General features: G+C 34.6%; 1 protein-coding gene across 1 annotated transcript in view; it reads right to left on the bottom strand.

The window, feature by feature from the left end:
• Positions 1–21,949, bottom strand: part of TMEFF2 (transmembrane protein with EGF like and two follistatin like domains 2) — a 281,914-nt gene that overhangs the window by 256,235 nt on the left and 3,730 nt on the right. Inside the window, exons 3-4 of the mRNA XM_053597945.1 lie at positions 14,678–14,807; positions 9,957–9,983 (exon numbers count right to left, since the gene is read on the bottom strand). Of these exons, the coding sequence (XP_053453920.1) occupies positions 9,957–9,983; positions 14,678–14,807 (157 nt within the window). The remainder of the gene's footprint in view (positions 1–9,956; positions 9,984–14,677; positions 14,808–21,949) is intronic.

A 21,949-nucleotide genomic window follows, 5' to 3' on the forward strand; every position in this document is an offset into this window, starting at 1 on the left:
TTTGGTAGGTAAAGTCCCTCTTGCAATCATGTCTTGCCCCCAGAAGGTGTGGCACACACCAAGGCCCCACCCCCTCCCTCCTTCCCTCTCTCTGCTTTTCCTTCCCCCCCATGACCTTAATTGTCATTAATTGTCCTCATATCAAAATTGAGTACATGCTTCTCCATTCATGCTTCTCCATTCTTGTGATGCTTTGCTAAGAATAATGTCTTCCACTTCCATCCAGGTTAATACGAAGGATGTAAAGTCTCTATTTTTTTTAATAGCTGAATAGTATTCCATGGTATACATATACCACAGCTTGTTAATCCATTCCTGGGTTCATGGGCATTTAGGCTGTTTCCACATTTTGGTGATTGTAAATTGAGCTGCAATAAACAGTCTAGTACAAGTGTCCTTATGATAAAAGGATTTCTTTCCTTCTGGGTAGATGCCCAGTAATGGGATTGCAGGATCAAATGGGAGGTCTAGCTTGAGTGCTTTGAGGTTTCTCCATACTTCCTTCCAGAAAGGTTGTACTAGTTTGCAGTCCCACCAGCAGTGTAAAAGTGTTCCCTTTTCTCCACATCCACGCCAGCGTCTGCAGTTTCATGTTTTATATGTTACAGATCTTAGTGGATGCTATGGTGCAATGCCTACATTTTACCCTGCTTCGCTACCAGGAGGATAGCGTACAGACAGCTCACAGCTGAGTCCCTCTCCAGGACTCACCTGCGGCTGAGGGGGCTACTGCCCACAACGATGGTGATCCACTTTGTGGTGTGAAGGCCTAGCCACCTTGTTACAATTGTGAACAACTCATAGGAGCTATCTCATCTTGAGAACTCATACGCGAGGGTCTGTGGATTTTTGTCCTTGTTGTAACCACACCTGGCAAATTCTCCCTCCTCACAATCCTGTTCTCTTCCCTTCTAATGATGATTCTGAAAGCAGTAAATTTCATGTGCACAAACATCAGGCTCAGAGCTCTTCCAAGGAGACTCTTCCAGGGACACAAATGAAGAAACTTAAAACACAGAGCCTGAGTAACCTGTACAGAGCCCACATGGGTAGCAGATGGTGAGCCAGGATTGAATCCGGAGTCCAGAGCTCTGGAGTCTATACTCTTAACCACTACCTCCTACAGCTACTCACACAGTCGCACTACCTGAAGTATTCACTACTCCTACCTCCTACAGCTACTCACACACTCGCACTACCTGAAGTATTCACTACTCCTACCTCCTACAGCTACTCACACAGTCGCACTACCTGAAGTATTCACTACTCCTACCTCCTACAGCTACTCACACACTCGCACTACCTTAAGTATTCACTACTCCTACCTCCTACAGCTACTCACACACTCGCACTACCTGAAGTATTCACCACTCCTACCTCCTACAGCTACTCACACAGTCGCACTACCTGAAGTATTTACTACTCCTACCTCCTACAGCTACTCACACAGTCGCACTACCTGAAGTATTCACTACTCCTACCTCCTACAGCTACTCACACACTTGCACTACCTGAAGTATTCACCACTCCTGCCTCCTACAGCTACTCACACAGTCACACTACCTGAAAATTCACCACTCCTACCTCCTACAGCTACTCACACAGTCGCACTACCCGAAGTATTCACCACTCCTACCTCCTACAGCTACTCACACAGTCGCACTACCCGAAGTATTCACCATTCCTGCCTCCTACAGCTACTCACACAGTCACACTACCTGAAGTATTCACTACTCCTGCCTCCTACAGCTACTCACACAGTCGCACTAACTGAAGTATTCACCACTCCTACCTCCTACAGCTACTCACACAGTCACACTACCTGAAGTATTCACCACTCCTACCTCCTACAGCTACTCACATGGTCGCACTACCTGAAGTATTCACCACTCCTACCTCCTACAGCTACTCACACGGTCACACTACCTGAAGTATTCACCACTCCTACCTCCTACAGCTACTCACACGGTCGCACTACCTGAAGTATTCACCACTCCTGCCTCCTACAGCTATTCACACGGTCACACTACCTGAAGTATTCACCACTCCTACCTCCTACAGCTACTCACACAGTCGCACTACCTGAAGTATTTACCACTCCTGCCTCCTACAGCTACTCACACGGTCGCACTACCTGAAGTATTCACCACTCCTGCCTCCTACAGCTACTCACACGGTCGCACTACCTGAAGTATTCACCACTCCTGCCTCCTACAGCTACTCACACAGTCGCACTACCTGAAGTATTCACCACTCCTGCCTCCTACAGCTATTCACACAGTCGCACTACCTGAAGTATTTACCACTCCTGCCTCCTACAGCTACTCACACGGTCGCACTACCTGAAGTATTCACCACTCCTGCCTCCTACAGCTACTCACACGGTCGCACTACCTGAAGTATTCACCACTCCTACCTCCTACAGCTACTCACACGGTCGCACTACCTGAAGTATTCACCACTCCTGCCTCCTACAGCTATTCACACAGTCGCACTACCTGAAGTATTCACCACTCCTGCCTCCTACAGCTACTCACACAGTCGCACTACCTGAAGTATTCACTACTCCTGCCTCCTACAGCTACTCACACAGTCGCACTACCTGAAGTATTCACCACTCCTGCCTCCTACAGCTACTCACACAGTCGCACTACTTGAAGTATTCACTACTCCTGCCTCCTACAGCTACTCATACAGTCACACTACCTGAAATATTTACTACTACTACTTCCTACAGGTACTTACACAGACAGTCATACTACCTAAAGTATTAAGTATTTACTACTCCTACCTTCTACAGCTACTTATAGTCATACTACCTGAAGTATTTGCTACTCCTACTTCCAAGAGCTACTTACACAGTCGTACAACATGGCTATTTATAGAAGAAAATGAATGGCATTATGAATGGTGGAACAAAGGGGACCAGTGTTAGGACAGGTGGCAATCACCTCATGCCATGGCTAAGGAGCATTTTTAACTCTGAAAGCAGACAACAACATAGGGTTCTGAGTACTGCACTGACTAGAATAGATGATTTTAGAAATAAAAGCAAGAATGGGGAGGAGCTGTGATAATAAAATTTCATAGGACTTCAGGTAGGATTGGTGATTTATATAAACCACAGCAGCTGATGTAGCTGTTGCAAATAGCTGCAAGAGGCAGGTTAACCTCATAGACTAGTTTCCTTCCCTCTTGAAATTCAAGGACTGGCTTAGTTATCAAATTTGCTGTTGAGATTATAGGTAAGAGTCTCATCATTTCTGGCTTTGATCTCACATTTCTGGCTGTTGTTATGATTAAATAAATTAATGTTATAATCTTGCTTTTTGTAAACCAAAGCATTTTATAAATATTCACAAATATAGGCATCCTTACAGATTTAACCATGTTCATATACTGACATCAAACAGAGCTGTAATAAAATCTGCCCCTTTACTTCAAAAGATTCTCTTTCTAAAAAGCTCAAATCCCCTTAGAACAACTTTGGGATGCTTAGAACCACAATGGAAATTCTTCTTTGTAACTATGCTGACTCTCCCATGTCATGAATCCCTCCCATTTCTTCTTTGCTAATTTTCTATAGAAGCAATAGGCTTGTCACTGTAGTTTTAAGAATATTTACCATTTAGAAATGTTTGCCATTATTTCTTATTTCTTCTCTATCTTGTGTGACTGCAATTTCCCTGGATGCATTTGTCTTCCACTGAGCATATCAACACAGTGATTTCATTCCTTTCAAGATGCAGAGCTACTGTCTCCTCCAGATATTGGAAACTGTATTGGATTCATTAGGGTTATTACTATCTCAGCATCAATACTTTAAATCATGGACTTAAAATCACTAATTAAAAGATTCAAAATTCTAATTAAACTCTTCAGAGAAATTATATTCTTAGAGTATATGGGAATGAAGAGCAAAGGTAACATGAATTCGTTTAATTTCATTTTCAATTTTGTGGGGTTCAAAGTTCTTTGCACTACTTTATTATAATCATCTTTCCTATAAATAGATATTATTCTGTTTTACTGATAAAATATATGAATCTCCAAGGAGACAAAGAGTTAAAAATCAAATAAGCATCCTTCAAGTCAATTAAAAATCTAGAATGTGAATCTCCCAGTTCATAATCCAAAGGAATTTCTATCACATTACACATGATTAACTTTCTTTTTTTTTAATATATAGTTTTAAAAATCCCTATGGATGAGTCAGACAAAAGTTTGTAACATCTATTTCACATTCCTGAGCAGTCTCTAGAAATTTAGAAAACTATTTTAATGCTCTTCTGGAAGAAAAAAGTGTATCTTTTTAAATTTTAAAATGATATTCATGTATGAAAACAAACTACAGCCATGCACGTGACAAAGGCCCCTTTCTCCTCCCTTTTCATTTTCCATCATTTTCACTTCATTTCCCACCTTCTGTTTGCTTTCTATATTTTCCCAATTTTGTTATCCATTCCAAGTTCCTCGTTCATTTTACATCTATTTCATTACTCTACAGTTTCTTTCAGGGGTAAAGAGAAAACAAGATGAACTCCAAACTATGAAAAGCTGAGATAAGATTTCAGTTGAGGTTCAGATGGCTATAAGCTCATCTACAAGGAGAACAGCAGCGCTGCGGTGTGGGAGGGCCAAAGTGAGGATAGTCTGTGCTTTCTGCCCATGTGTACTGCCTTGGAAGAATTTCAGGCCTTGCATGCTTAGTAGAATTTCTTAAATCAGCATTTCAGCTGAAGTTATTTACAATTGACACCTGTCAATCTTTGCCTATAATGGGAACCCAATGGAGAAAAAAGTCATGGCGAAGTACACTGCCTTTGCCATAAGGTGGCTGCGACGGTAAAGGGGAAAAGATACAAATGCTGGTCAGGATAGAGAAAGAATAGAGGCAACAAGGAAGAAAAAGTGACTTGGCTCTTAGAGAATGTTTTATAATAGAAATATTCCATATTTCTTACAGAATATATTTACAGTCTATTTATTTTATTTCTGCAGGGGATTATTTGTCTTTTCATAATTAGAATCATATTTGTCCCATGTGTGCAGAGAAGTAAATTCACATCTAGTCTCTCCCTGTGTGCAGGAAACCGTGTCATACTCATCTTTACAGCTCCAGACATCTTGCCATAGTATCCAGGTTATATTAGGTTTGTTCAAGTCAACTGAATTCTTTTTTTTTTTTTTTAATTTGGCCGGGGCTGGGTTTGAACCCGCAACCTCCGGCATATGGGACCGGCGCCCTACCCGCTGAGCCACAGGCGCCGCCCAAGTCAACTGAATTCTTAAATTTTAAAAAATCACTTGGAAAGGCAAGGATTTTTAAAAACTTATTTTCATGGTTTAAAGTTCCTACCATACTTTACCAGTTTTTTTAGCAATCCACGTAATCAGAAATAGCTGCCTAAGATCTACAAATTTTTTGCAATGTAAACCTTTTTGACTGCATCCAAAATGAATATAAAGCAAGTGTCTTAATTATGGACATCCTAACATTATATAAAAATAGTTTGCACCAGAAATTTTTCATTAAATATAAACAATATGTCAACTGGTTTTCTAAACTAAAGCCATCATAATAAAAATTACCTAGTAATTCATATAAAAATAAGGCTGTGTTTATGCAAGTGATAGACATTAGTCTAATTCGACTTGTTGCCATAATATCTGATAATAATCTATTGAAGAATCTATTAAAACTCTATACGATTACGTAAGTTGTCTATATAGGCTTAGTACTTCCTCTTAATCCATGAAATAAAAATATGCCCATTGTATCTATTTTGTATCTGTTACACACATTTTATTTTTATAAACATTATCCCATAACCTCTGATAAGACGTTATCAAAATTTAATTGTGTATCCTGCCACATGTACACCAGGATCATACATTTACACTTATTTACTAGTTAAAATAAGGTTTTCATTTTACTGAACTTAAAAAAATTTTTTCTCATATCTAGTAAAACTCTAAGCAACCCAGAAATATTTTTAAAAGAGAGTAATGGAAAATATTCACAGCCTTCTATTTATAATATGACTGAAAGACACTTAAAGAAAAACAGGTGTTAGAAGTTGTTCCTTAGCTGCCCACACACCTCTGGATTTTGAGAGGCGGCTCCTTTAATACTTCTTTTTGCTACAGTACTTGTTGCTTAAGGAAATCTGTGGTGGGTAACAGATTATTAACTCTCCTACATATATCTGTTTTTTTATTTACAACCTTAAACCTCTACACACACACACACACACACACACACACACATCTTTCCTTTCAATCACTTTCTTAAATTCGTTGGAATTTAGTCCACGCATTACCTTCCTCTAGCACACTTTGCAATTAATTATAATTTATCCTAAATTTTTAAAGTGTGAATCTATCCAAAAAGGTTAGTTGATATAAATGTCATTCCAAGAAAACATTTTTGTTTGAAAACATTGCTATAAATAGTAGGTCTTATAGTTCAAAACTGATAATGCAAAATAATTGTTCATATTAGTGAGTTTTCAAACACTTAAATAAGAGGATACGGTCATTCAAATGGGAAAAGCCAATCTTTAAGATTGTATGAAGTGTCTGTTTCTTATTACTCTACAAATTACCTTTATGAATGAATGCACACTTGTGGATATGTCAGAGACACTGGAAAAATGTTTTACCTAAAATTTAACCATTTGAATTGTTTCATCTAAATAAACAGATTAATAGTTAAGGATTTTTAAACATTCTACAAAATGTATGCTATCAAATTAACATAAATTTTATGAGGTCTTTATATCACTTTATGTTGTTAAAATGTCCCTCAAATGCAGTAATATGACAGATACACCTTTGTGCAAATGGGTTAGGCTTAAATCATTTTAAAAATTATTAGGTCTAATCTTGCTGATTAATATAGTATTCATTCATTTTTAAAAATATGGGAAAATCTTTAAAAAGTAATGATTTATTTTTAAAATTATTTTAAATATGCAGGTTTAATAATGTCATTTATGATAATAAGTCACATATCATAAATACTTTATGGTAAACTTGTTTACTTCATTATTCAGATCAATGCATTCTCCTTAGGATTGATACTAACTTTTGTTAAAGTAAGTAATTTTTTTTTTCTTGCAGTTTTTAGCTGGGGCCGGGTTTGAACCCACCACCTCTGGTATATGGGGCTGGCGCCCTATTCCTTTGAGCCACAGGTGCCACACTTAAAATAAGTAATTTGAAAAATAATCATTAACCATCCAAAGTGCTTGCAAAGGATGACCCAATTATTAGCTAAATGCACATTATTTCGAATATATTCTACAGAGATCAGTTAGAACAATCATTAGTTATACTTGCTAGATTAGCCAAATAATCACTTTTGGTTAATTCAAAGGAAATGCAGAGGTAGCAAGTCAAATACATCTTACGTATAACCCAACATACATGTGAAATGTATGTGTGAAATGAATTTGTGGATGTCCTTCTAAACTAGGGTTTTAGGTTTTAATCATTAAACTTTCTTTTGCATCTGGCACTAGAGTGAAAAATTTAAAGAAAATTAAAACTAGAATTTCAGAGCAAAGTACCATGTAGACTATTTAAAAAAGCAATTTAGTCAAAAAATTGTTTAGTATTTAACTTTAAAAAAACGTTATGAAGCTAGGAGTAAATACTTATTACCACAATTTTCAAGAAAACATTATGTAAAAGAATAATTAAATGGGCTATATGTTTTTTTCCTAAAGCAAACATTTCTAAAGTTTTGCTTTTTTTCTCTAAGTTACTATAAAACCACTTTTAATTGAAAGCAAGAGTAAAAGAAAAAAAAAAAGAAATGAAAAGGGAAAACGAAAAAGAAAATAGAGAAAGGAAAGTGAGTCCCAACTAATGCATCACTCATGCTGTAGGAAATAATTATAAATGTTGCTCATGAAATTTAAAACTATTTCCCAAAAAATAAACCTTACTTATGGCACAGTATAACGTAAGGAACCAGATATTTCAATATAAAATGCAACTTTACATTCATTTCTAGGTGCTAATAACAATGAATAAAAACTGAGAACTAGGATCTGAAACAGAACTCACTTGTCACTATTAAAAAAGATTCAAGAAATGATATATGGTATGACAGGAGACTCAAGTACAAAAGTGTAGGTAACACTTTGATGGAAGACAAACTGAAGATATTCTGTGTTCTGTGGACTGATTTATTTTGTTTTGCTTTTTAAAATGCTAGAAAATTAATGAGACTAGTTGGATAAATGGTGGAACAGTTACACCTCAAAACAGAATTTGCCAAATTAGGAAGTATAAACATAAAAAAAAAAACACTGTAAAATGTACCTAATTTTGCATCAAAACTACTTCCCTAAAAAGGAAAGATTTTAAAAATTGATTGATTTCTTAATAATCCAAGGGTAAAACACCTACTCAAGGAACTTCCTTTTTCCCTTTCTTTTTCTTTGAGATTTAACTTATTCTTCTAAGTGCTTTTCTTCAAAACTTCTATGAAAGCTTTCTTGGGAAAACTATATTAATCAGCTAGAAGAAAAAAAAAAAAGGCTTAATTTCTTAGAAGTAGAGAAAGACTGTCCAAACATCAAAGGACTATCCAACATCATGTGCTGGTGAAATACATTCTGTACTTGAGTCTTGACTCCTGTTTAGTTTTAGTCTTTATGGGAAAAAAAAATTGTGCTCTGATACGCTGCTCTAATTATGTTCTCTGGGTATTGCTTATTTGAACTAGTTAAGCCTTTCATTACATAAGGCAACTTGATAAATCTTTCAAGTGTTTCCTGAACTAGATAAAGGATGCATTAAAGATTTGCCTTCCTGAACCCAAGAACTTCTTTTACTTATCTTTCAATTCTGAATTTAAAAACTAAAGTTAAATTTGAATCATATGTTCAGTTATTTTTTACAACTTAATCAAGGCCTTGAAAGAATATTTGTATTTTTGCTCTTTTTATTAACCTTGAAATTATATTTAGGCTTTGATTTTGTTTTACTTTATATGTATAAAAGTAGAATTCTGTTGGGATTCAATTAGAAAAAACATTTGGGACATTTACAATGAAAGCTCAATATATAAATACTATCTTTACTTGAAAGTAAGTACATTAGATCAAATTTTAAAGTTTCTGCCTCTTTCTAATCTTATCTAATCTTAAACTTCCTTAATAAAAACAAAAGGATAACAACATACATCCCAATTTAGTAAAAATAACCATGAATTAATTTCATCAAAGAAGCAAAGATAATATTTTATTTTCATTGGCTTAAATTTTATCATTTTTACTTTTATGAACCAAAGCTCTTTCAGTTTCAAATTACAAATGTGATAATTAGGACATTGTCTACATGACAGTTAGCAACGTGCTAATATTAGTATCTAGTAGGTAAGAAAAATATTATGTAAAATAGAACCTCTGTACGTTAACCACCCAAGGGACAATAACAAAGGGGTTAACGTATGGAAGTTGTCAACACCAAGAACGAGGCCCACTGTACTGATACACACATGAAGCACATTCAGTCTATGAAAATTAGGTCAACTTAAGGATGTGGTCAAGGCAGGGAGGGAGGTGGTTCACTATAGAGGTCTTTCTGTATTTTAAAATCCAATATTTAAATGATTTTCTCATGAATTCTTTCTACCCTGCCAAATATCCTCAGAAGATTCTCTTAGAAAGTTTTGACATTATATAAATCTATCTCAAAAATAACTCACACATAAATATATAAGCAAAGAAGGTTATGTGAATATGAGTATGATTTATAAATATGCTAAACAATTTTATGGTATATACATTTATGTAAGAAGAATATTTTTTAAGTTTTCTCCTTCTCTAAAATGCAAAATGTGAATTGTCCTACATATCTGTAATGGAATATATATAAGTCAATACTTGCAATATTCGTCCACAAATATTCAAATGTATGAATAAAAAGGCAACTCCTACCTCCATCTCCAGATCCTGATCCTGCATCTGTAGCGGAAAGAAAACCAATTTGTATTTGCTTGAAAAACACATGCGAAAATATTTATAACTTTTTATTGTTCAAGTGTACTTTCTTAAGACTGCAATATCATCATGCGAAAAATTAATATCCAGTTTGATAGCATATCTTTACATCGATTTAATTTAATTTCTATTAATGTAACTTATAAAATTAATTCTCTTGCTTTTCTATTCTAAAAATTTGTGAAAAAGTATTATTCAGCTTTGAGAAAATATTGATCTTGACTAGGTAAAATCCTTCATATTTTAATTTAATAAGGATTTATTTTGTGCCCTTAACAACAACAACAAATATCCCAAAGGAAATGCTTATAACAATCAGTACATTTTAGAAGTTTAACAGTCTCATATATGCAGCAAACAAACTCATAATTAAGGCTTATATTCTTGCAAATTGCCTATGAACAAACAGAAAACCAGTTTAAAAATAAATATCTTTTTATGCAATTGCTAACATGTTTTACGAATGCCACAATTGTGGATGATTCTATCTGTGACTAAATCATCCTTTGTTTTTGAAATCATTCAAAGAATCAGCCTAGCTTTTGCCTTTGTGCTTAAAATTGGATCTACACTAAGTGATGCTGATAGGAAAAATAATACTCTCCTGAGCTTCTCTTTCTCCACTTCTTTTCTCCCCTTTCTTTCGTATGAGTACGGCTGGTCAAAGTTATCTATTTCTGAGAACTCAGTTCACAGAAATACCTAGTTTTCTAGTTGAAGTCAAGACATTGAGTTTCCATCAGCTGCTATCTCTGAAATGTAGACATCATCTTCCCCCTACCACACCACTTTTCATCCTAAATACACTTGTTTACATATGTTTAATGCTAATACAGGAGAATAAGGCTAATGTTGGTATTCCCTGTCTGATGTTCCCTCATCTCACAACGAAATCTCAATCAGAGTTCAAGATCTCTATCAAAAGCCACCTTTATGAATTTATGTATGATGTGTTAGTCTAATCAAAATAAAATGTGTTAGTCTAATCCATGATACTTTATTGACAAGCACTACACAGAAAGAGGTATGGTGCATAAAAAGCCACAGAAGGCTGATACATATGGAAGAATGAATGAGACACTCCCCCCAGTAGTCCTCCGTTTTACCAGCTGTGGTATTAGCACTGCCATGAAGGAACAGTTGTTTGAATTGTCAGTGCTGGTGGAGACTCACATTAAGTAAATTCATAGGATTTAACACTGTATTAGAATGTCAAGTCATTAATTAATTACCAGTATGATCGGGCATATGTCTCTGAGTCAGAATACCCTTTCCTTAAAGATAGATAATTGCTAAAAAAAATAATTTATAACAAAAATTATTTTTAGTAACTATGAGATCACACAAGAATTTTTATCTGAATTTTTATAATATAATCTGTTTAAAATAACAGATCAAGAAACTTTGATCCACTCAAATGCACAATAGAAAAATATTCCCACCAAGTGAACTGAAAATCCAAGTCCCAGCTCCATCTCTTTTGGACAGAACAGTGTTTGAATGCTCACTGTTGGTCAGTTTTTTTTTTTTTTCTCATGCTTTCACAGATTAAAATTTTAATTGACTTTATTTGAATTAATTTAAAAGTTTTATTCAGTATTAATTGTACTAATTAGGCGCTAAAGAACAGGTTGTACTAATTAATGATAGTATATTCTACCTGTATTTTAGTTTAATGTATATATATTTTTTATTTCTTAAGACCATAAACTTCCTTATGTCAAGGACAATGTGTTATTCATCCTTCTATATTTACATGCACATAAGTAGAAATGCATAAATGCTTGTGGGTTCCAGCTCCAAACCTTAGTCATTGAATGACATAAGAAATGTTACTCAACCTTCCTACATTTATTCCTTTTCTATTCAATGACATAGTAAGGTCTATACCCATTGGACTATTTTGAGGTGTACTGCACAACATACTTTAGATGTTAAGCATTATCTGGAATATAATAATTAAAATTTAGAGTAAACATCTTGTCTATTAATCTGCAGGCTTTCTAACAAATACATATGGTTGGGAAAACTAGAAAAAAAAGACAATAGTATTTTTGGATTATATTATCCCTATATATTTCTAAAACTTCAAACTCCATAATCCTTAAGACAATTAGTGTTTGATTTGGTTTGATCCAAATTAAATAGATAGGAAAGAAAGGAATAGATTGGAAAAATGGTCACCATGGCATCATGATGAAATCGTGATGGGAAACTCTAATGTTTCATCTATCATAAAATGAATCATCTTGTCAAACTAGAGATAAGCAGCCTACTAAAGTCTTATTAGTGAGACAGAAACACCTAAGAAAATAAGTCATGCTGTTGGACCTGATTCTGGGCTCTCCATGCATTTCTTACATGGCAGAAAGTTAAACTGAAAGGAAGACCAAGGAGCAGATGGGATGACATTAAAACCATTTTCTGGACAAAAAATATTTGCAAATTTAACAACGAGGCAGGCAAACAACTCCTATATTAACTATAAGTTATATCTCCTAGTCCCTTTTTTTCCAGATTTCACAACTTGCCATTTCCACTGAGTGTTAAGTAGTATTAAAAAAAAAAAAAAAAAAAAAAAAACTGGAAAAGCTACAAAGAAAAACCTGGGAATCCCTTTTAGACCAAAAGCCTGAACTCCAATTTATTTAGAATCAGACCTGGTTAATCAAAATTGCTTTGTTCCTTTGTCATTATTCACTTCCAAAACCTTTTAGGTTTATAAGTCAATGGAAGATGCATTCAGCAAGACTGGCTTACTCATTAAATCCTATAGAAATCTAAGTATGTGAATGAGCTAAGGACAGATTACTCAATTGCGATTAAATTTTCTACTTGGCTAAGTATTTATTTTCATAGTATAACCGGCACACCAGGGACTAGAATGGAAAGATTTGAATGAATCAGGAGAATGTGATTATATGTGTTGACAGGAACTTGGAGGTTGCTAGGTAAGAAAAAGAGATTTTGCTCCAAACTTTTTCAGCCATAACTGTAACTTTGGTCTTTTTTTTTTTTTTTATGACTATTGCCTGTTAACCCTAAATTGGCTATTGTCAGGGAAGAATGGACATCCTCTATGATTCTGAATAAGCAAATCTTTTCCTCAATATTCTGTGGTATTTGCCTGCATCTTTCCCAGTTTCTGGGATTGAAAAACTCCTTTTTTTTTTTTTCCTATTCTGTTTATCCTAATGTGCCATTTTTCATTCTTAGATATGGCTGATTGATTTTTCATAATTAGTTTCTCCTTGTCTTTCTTTCGAGTTCCATCCTTACAATGAGTAGCACCTGCTCCCCTCACTCCCTCCTGGGGAAGTCTGCCCGGTGACTTTCCCATGTTCCCATCACTTTTAGGCACCACTTCTCACTCCCAGATCAACCAGCAATGACCAGTTTGCTCTAGCAAATGAGAAGCAAGGGCAGCACAGGTCCAGCTGGCCTCCTGATCACACTTCCAGGAAGGATGTTCACATCTCAGAGAAAGAATCATTTAGGAGAAAAGATTACCTAAAAACCAAGACCCAAACAAACATCATTGCTCATGAGAAATGACACCATTCCTCTGCTAATTCTTAGAAACTTTGGTAGTCACCAGAACCACTTTTAATATTATCAATTACCAACAATCGATAGGCTTAAGATAATCTTGTCAAGAATATGAGACTTTTCTCTTTGCTCATTTTCCACCCTGCCGCAAGCACTGAACACCTAAATTGTAATACTCTGGCATAGAAATACCTGTTATCTAAAAGGGACTTTTGAATAAAATAGATCTTTCGTGACACTATTCTCTATTTCCATTTTTGGAGGAAGTTTATATTTGATATCATCATTATTCTCCTGTTTATGTCATCCAAATTCTCATAAATTATGACTTTTCAGAAAGGTGCTACTTTGCCATTAAGTACAACTATCATGGAATGCTAATTTTTTTTAAATTTATGTGATTTGATATCTTGAGATGAACCTGAAAACTCAAGCTAGGCTTTATTCCCTCTTGGTCTTTTTTTTTTCTTCTGCCTGTATTGCTGTTAAGCTCTAAAACCCACTGTACATGAAAAGCAAAGGAACATTTGAAGACACTTTTCCTTCTCTCTTTATAGCATTTTTGGTACAATATAACTGAAAAGTTTTGTAGAATTCCAGGTTAAGTGTGTCAAACAGGACATATGTCCCTAGAAATTATTTCTATCACCAGTGCCTTCTTCAGGGCTGCTAAGATCTTAGCTTCAGAACCTGAACTTGCAAGACTGCCTTCCAGCAGATAATGCTACTGTTCAGAACAAGCAAACAAACTAACAAACCTACCCATGCATAGATAGGGTTCCAATTATTTGGCACCTGGGCAGTCAATCTAAATTTCTAATTATATTTGACTCTTATTCAATTAGCTGCACTTCATTAAATAACATATGTATTTAAATCTACCCAATTTAAATACACGTCATTATTGTAGATTTCCTCTTTCTTCCAGAAGTGATTCAAAATATAAATAGACAAAGAATACTAATAATGCATGCTTTACACAAAAGAATTAGAAGTTTGTTTAGCCAATATAGTCAGAATTATTTATAGGGAGATACCATAACAGGAAATACAACATATGGATTCCTAATGAATCCACACAGGAGGTTCCAGGGGCATCACCTACATACCTGTGGCACACGATCCTTCTGACACCACGAGTATCTCGCTCTGCTGTTTGCATGCAGCTTGCCGCAGGTAACACTCATTCTGGTAGCTCTCCCCATTGGAGCCACACACAGGCACATAGTCATTGTTGCACTGGGAAACAGACAGATGTAAGGCTGTGGTTACTACTTGGAGTCTGCATCCTTCTGACATACTGAACAGACACTTACAAAGGAAATCTCTTATCTGCATTTTCAGTGATCCTCACTGTATCCCCTAAGTGTTTGACTTTGTAAGAGCATCCATCATTCAAAGATACACAAAGACAATTTCAAGTCAGCCAACTAGTCATTTGATTTAGATAGGGGAAAAAAATGTAAATTGATCAGGCAACTCCAACGATGGGAATGGACAAGTAACACAAAAAAGACCTAGCAGCAAATGTATCCATACTACTTAATATTATTTTTCTGACATATGGTCATCTGACTTGGTGGAAAAAAATCAAAACATATAATAATGTTCAAGCTGTTTGAAAACAGATGATGTCTAACTGTGTTTTGAGCTTATATAGTATACTGGGGAAATGCCAAAGAATCCAGTTACTCATTGGTTGCTTTCCCTCTATTGAATTTTTTTTTGTTTGTTTACAAATTTCTAAATATTCAGATAAGATATTGGTTAGCTAATTATTTTTTATATATCTTTAGATTATTGCATATTGATATAGAGTTTAGGGAGAAACAAGACTATGGGATACAGGGAAAAAATTCAACAACTACTGAAATATATGTAAACTTTACTGAGTATTCCAAAATATGACTATTAATAAATATTTCATAAAGAGAAAAGTTCATTCTTAAAACAACCTCATTGCAGAAAACGTACTCATTTTACAACGGAAATCAGGCAACCTATGGGGTATAGTCATCATAACATAATCACACTCCAAGGCATTAGACATACTTGGCTTTGTCCTATACCTGCTAATTACACCAGGGACGTGATTATCTCATGATTACTATTATTGATGCACTTCATTGTTTAATTATAATGAATATAATGATCAAGATAATTATTTATGAGTTCTCATCTATGTCAGGAGCTAAGTAAAATATGCTACAGATTCATGTGAAAATACTTTTCTGTGCTCTACTTTTAATTACAATATTTATATTTTTAATATGCTATAAATTCATAACACATACAAAATAAACCAGTGATCTAGTGAAATGACTGGGAATGTTTAAATACATACAATAAACCTAAAACTGTATAATAAATAAATGCCAACTCAAGGATTTATACAAAAAAAGGTAAGCTCTCACTATGTCCATCATATGTTTGATAAAAGTGTGAGGTTTTTTCCTACTCTATTTCCTTACAATATATCTACTTCCTTATTCCTAATCAGCTATTTCACTCTTGCTCTTTGCCTTTATGTAATAATAGTTTCATAATCCCAACAAATTCATAAATTGTACAAATCAATGTTCTTTGATATGAACCTTAATTTGTTTTGTTTTTTAGATATTATTGAAAAATATAATACTTTGCTAATTGTTATCTACTGTTTCGAAACAGTAAATCCAAATCGTATGACATTCATATTATTATGGTTGTAATTGCTAACAGAATGATTTAGCACATATTTAAGAAAACTTCTTTATCTTAATTTCTATCATTTATAACCTAGACATTCTAAAAGTCTCTGTATAATGATTCCTTTCCACAGCTACAGTACTGACTTCCAGAATCAGTCTGTTTATGTGATTATATTTTAAAAACTGACTTGATTAGAACTTTTCACTCACAATTTTTTTAATTCAAGAGGCAATTCACTTCTGATCTGGTGATAACTGGAAGACCTATATTCATGAGATTTCAAAATACTGTTTTTAGTTACATCTAAAAACTGACTTACTCTAGCACTGAGCATTGCTGCTATTACTCCAGAAAGAAGGCAGTAGCAAAATGCCAGTAAAGTGCTGAATTACACCATGGCCAGGAAGGCAAGTGCTTGCTAAAGTGTGCTGTGTTCAGGGCCTAGGGCAAGAGAATGTAGGTAGGATTTGTGGGGACCCTCTAACACTACAATGGTATCCAACACGTGAGGGAAAGACTAGAAAGAAGGAGAAAGCTGGTAACATTATGGCCGATAGACTTTCTAAGTGCCCATGATTGGACTAGCTAGCATCTTATGCTTGAGTCTGGCATTATCTCTGGTTACCTTTTCCTCTCCACCTCCAACTCTGGTTATAATACTTTATGTGTAGACTATTTGAGTTCACATTTTCTTCTTTCCAATCCTTCACATTTCTCTGTGCTTATCATCTACTTCTGCAGATTGCTCAAATGTAGATCAGTGGACTGAGAGTGGAGAGTAGGAAGTATTTATTATCTCTGTCAAGTGCTAGTACACAGTGCTGATATACATCTTAAAATATCAAATAAACCGATAAAGTTCTCATCTGCTGCTGTGGAGGGATGCAGTAAGCCAAATGCCAACAGTACTAAAAACAGAGCTGCCAAGTTCCATGCAAAAGCCAAAAGAGAGATTTCTGCAGAGCTGAAAGAGCTTAACTGTAGATTATCAACGTGAAGTTTTTGGCTCTTCATATCAAGACTTGTACTTTAACATGAATAACACAAGGCGGAAGCATGCTTTAAATCATTAGGACTCATGTAGGGGAGACTGTCCTAAATTCTCTTATTTCTCTTACTGACTTGATGCAGAACGTTTTGTATGTTATCCAACAATTAAATATTTAACTTGGGTTATAGTTTAGTTTCCCTATTTTAAATAGTTACCTGAGTCATTTGGAAAATTAGATGTCACGTTTTCAAAACATGAAATGTGTTGGAATACTCACTCATAAAGATAAATGTAAATTATTTGCCTTTTGTGACATGTGTTTTCACTAGCAGTGTCATCATCTAACATTAACATTGAAACGTGGCATTTCTAGAATTAGAAAACAAAGGAAAGCAGCATAACCCCAAGCATCAAAATGGGCTAACTCTATGCCAAATTATTGGGAGTGGTTTTTAGTGGTAATCATGATACTGTTCAGTGACTTGCTAAAGGCCACATAGTTGGCTGGTAGGAGAAAAAACAAGACTCAAGCCCAGATGGTTAGGTCCATAAATGTCCATGTGGTACAAACTTCCTCTCAGGGAAAAAGTGATTCTATTTTTCCTGAGATGTTTTACAATTTTTAAGTTTATTTTCCAAATATGTGTTTTCCAATATATGATTTTGTTCCAAAACGTTCACATTGCTTAAGAAATTAGCTACATGTCATGCTAATGGATTTAATAACTTGACACAATATATGGAATTCATTGTTGCAACCAATGAATAAAAATTGTGTGAGAAGTCTTTTGTGTGGTTTCTGGCTTGTTGGACTAATAAGATTTTTTAGATGAGATTTCAGGTTCTAGAAGCTATGTATGGCTTATATTTTATATGTTGTCAGCACCTTTTACAGAATCTGGCATGCAGAAGGTGCTCAACAGATGTTAAGTCGATTCTGTAATATTCCCAGTTGTTAAGACTTGGGAAGAATGGGTTGGTATGTGGTATATTTCTCTTCCAAAAAAGAAAAAGATCTAAAAACTTGCATATATTCCAACCCTTTGACCATTCCATTACTTCTCTGCAACAACATCTTCTTAAATACAAAAAATGTGTGACTTTAAGAGTGGACAGACCTGTGACTATGCAGAAGTAACTCTGGGTGACTTCCCAGACTAGGTTTCCACAGGATACAGTTTCTCCCTGGCTCTTTCTCTCTCTGGATGCTTGCCCTTGAAACTCAGCCATTGTGCAATGAGGAAGCCCAAACTAAGCCATACAAAGAGATCAACATGGAGAACAACCAAAGTAACCAGCCGACAACCAGACACATGAGTGAGAGTCCTGAGATAAGTGTAGCACCAAATCTTTGTGTTCCCCTCACCCTCCTCAGCTAATGCCAAAGGGAAAAGCTCTTCCCATGGAGCCCCTCCCAAATGTTATATTCATGAACAAAATAAACATTCATTGTCAGTTTGTTATGCAACCCTTGTAACTAGAACATTTGAAAATCTAAAGCATGGCTTAATAAATAAAAGTATGCAATATTTGAATTCGATAAAATCTGCAAAACACAAGGATTCATCACATTTTTAAATTATAAAAAGATAATGGATCATCGTATGACCAATGCTGCCTATGAACAATCACCTGTGTGTCTCCCTCCTCACTTTCCCTTTCCTTCCTTTCTTCATCCTTTTATCCGTCCATGCATTCATCTACTGCTGCTAAAATTTTATTCTTATAGCTGATTCACCAGATTAACTAGCGTATCATGTGGTATACAGCTAGGAAGGTGAGATAGATGAAATTATATGCCATTTCTGGAACTCATATCATCACCTAATCATTAGTTGTATTAATTTTGATATTAAGAGTTGTCTATTGTAAATTAATACCTTTCTGGTATTTTCACTTGTATGTATGTCTTGGAAGGAAATTTTATTTGATCTTAAAGGATCTGGGTTCTTACTCTAGCCTTACTATTAGATGGTAAGTTATTTGTATTTATGAGCCTTAATGTCTTCATCTTTAAAGGAAGAAGAAAATGATTATTTTACTGATTTGTGACAAATAGTAAGATAATATATCTGAAGAATAGAAATTTGTGTATTTAAAATTATCTAAGAGAAGAGAAGACTAATATGTTTACTCTAATGCTCCAATAATAATCCAAATTGGAAAATACCATAGCTATATATAGGAGGGCTGTCTGGAAAGGTCTAGCGCTATAATGTGAAAAATAGAGACATATATGGGTGGATACTTTGCAGACAACCCTCGTATATATACCCATTTCTCTTTGAAATTTATCTCTCAGCAAAGACGCTACGGTGTGCATCCTATTTTGAATAGGAAAATTCATGCTTATATTTGAAAATGTAAGAGAAAAAGAAGTTTAGAATAGTGAATAGAAAAATATATTTTTCACGACTGCTCTCTTTTTATCAGATAATAAGGCAAAAAAAAAAGAAAGAAAAGAAAAGAAAAGGAAAAAAAGCAAAAAACTCAAAATTATGGGAAAATATTGGGAAAAGATGAAATCAAGATACTCTGAGCTTAAAATATCCTATTTATGACTTTTATACAACTTGTACCTTTCCTTTGATCTTTAGTTTAATTCAGACACATTCATACTATGTATTCTTGGTAGGTACAAAGTCTACATCTTCCACTAGGGAGATGTTTATTTTTTCTTGTCAGAATGAGAACTATTGCAAAGCACAAACTAACAGCATTAGGAATCCAGTGGTAAGTTGAAAAAGCTCAATGAATTAGGAAAAGCAAATCTATATTTTAGTTTCTTGTTCAAACTTTCATTCATTGCCCCCTCCCATTTATTTTAGTTAACAATTATAGAAATTAATGACACATGTAATTGGCTGACCGATGTATAAAAACACAAACATGTTTGTTGATAGAAGTTTTGCCAAAATCATCTGTGGCATCTGAAAACTAAACACAATTCCTTTAATAAGAAAGTTGCACATTTCCATTCAGTAGCATTCATCCATTTACAGTTCTATCGACTTTATTTTTTCTCTTGGTGAAATCTTAGAACCATAGCTTTCCATTTGAGGGACATTTTTCTTGGTTCATTTTATACTACTTATGAGTTCATTTTTTATATTTACTCATGGTTACAAAAGCAAGAAAAATTTATGGAAATTACAAACTGAAAGGGGAAAAAAATCCCCCCAAATCTCATGGGCCTTTAATAATTTATCCAGCTATTTTTTCCCTTTAGTTAATCTTGCATGTAGTTAATTGAACTACATGTCCATAATCACATTGTTCAGTATGGCTAGAGATTTTAGATGTTGGTGTCACATGCATATTAAACATGCATGAAGATGTTTTAACATCATAGCATGGCCTAAAGGGGATGGTAGTGTAGTCACAGCAATATTTGCCCACCAGGAGGTGGTGCACTTTCCAAATTGCAGTTGTTTTACTGTGTTTATTAGAAAGAAGAAAATAATGTCTATGAAGCTTTTAGCTTATCTAAAAGCCATTGAAACTTATTTAAATGTGAACTCCTTTGTCTCTTTCTATGGGAGGTAGAATTCAATATGAAATCCTCAAATTTCAATAACAATTTTAAAATATTACATATTAAAGTAGACCTTTAGGTCTGAATTTAAGCTTAATGTATCTCTCTTTGATAATTCTTACAGTCTTGGAAAAGTTTTCCTAACATCACAACATATAATTTTTTTTATAGATGTAATTCCCATTTGAGCCTATGTCAGATTTCAAGAGTATTTTTAAAAGTAATTAAAAAATACTCACAGGTTAATACAAGGTATTTGTGGAACATCTGTGCTATCGGAAGGTATACATGCCCACATAAACATTTTGAGAGGGAAAAAAGGTCCATAATTCAATGGTGGAAAACATTTGTTGGATAAGGACTGTAATAATGACAATAAGAGTTCTATCTCTAATAGATACTAGTAACCTAGTTTTGATGCAACTAGAGAGCCAAACTTTTTCCTTCTTTTTTAATTTTAAAAAGTTTTTTTATACAAGATAAACTGCATTGTTCTCATGTTTATGGAATGGCTTGTGCTCAAGGTATTCTTTTTGGATTCCTGCGAGATTCAGTCCTAATTGAAAATGGTACTCATGAAAAAGTTGACATGCATTGATAAGTTTCTTGATTTCCAAACCAGTACAGTAGTTTTGAAGTAACATAATAAGGAGTCACTTTCAAAAATTAACCATATTTCTAGGATAATGAAAGCCAAGACCATTAAGACAAAGGGCAATGAGATTAAAAGATAATAGCCCTGACCAAAAAGGACAAAAGTACAAATCCACACTTCTTACTCACTATTTTGACCATTATCTCCAGTCAATGACTTTTATTTTTTTGTGTGTAATAATGTATAAATTGTTTTTTATTAAATCATAGGTGTGTACATTGATATAATCAGTCAATGACTTTTAAAAGGCACATTAGAAGGGTCAGAGAAACATAATTTTCTTTCAGCATCCCCAACACACAACCTGAAGCCTTCTAACTCCAGAGGCATTTATAACTATGGCACATACGTTTCTCCATGAAGCGTATGTCTTCTTGACACCAGTTGGCTCTCTTGCCAGTACTTTTGCTTGATGCCAGCTTTCCTCTTAGCTAGCACAGCTATAAATTGCTAAGTGATAGGCTGTGCAGGGAGTCTTGTTAATGAATTAGAAGATGAAAATATAAGAC

The sequence above is a fragment of the Nycticebus coucang genome, chromosome 7, assembly GCF_027406575.1.
Source record: "Nycticebus coucang isolate mNycCou1 chromosome 7, mNycCou1.pri, whole genome shotgun sequence".
In the NCBI taxonomy this organism is placed as follows: domain Eukaryota; kingdom Metazoa; phylum Chordata; class Mammalia; order Primates; family Lorisidae; genus Nycticebus; species Nycticebus coucang.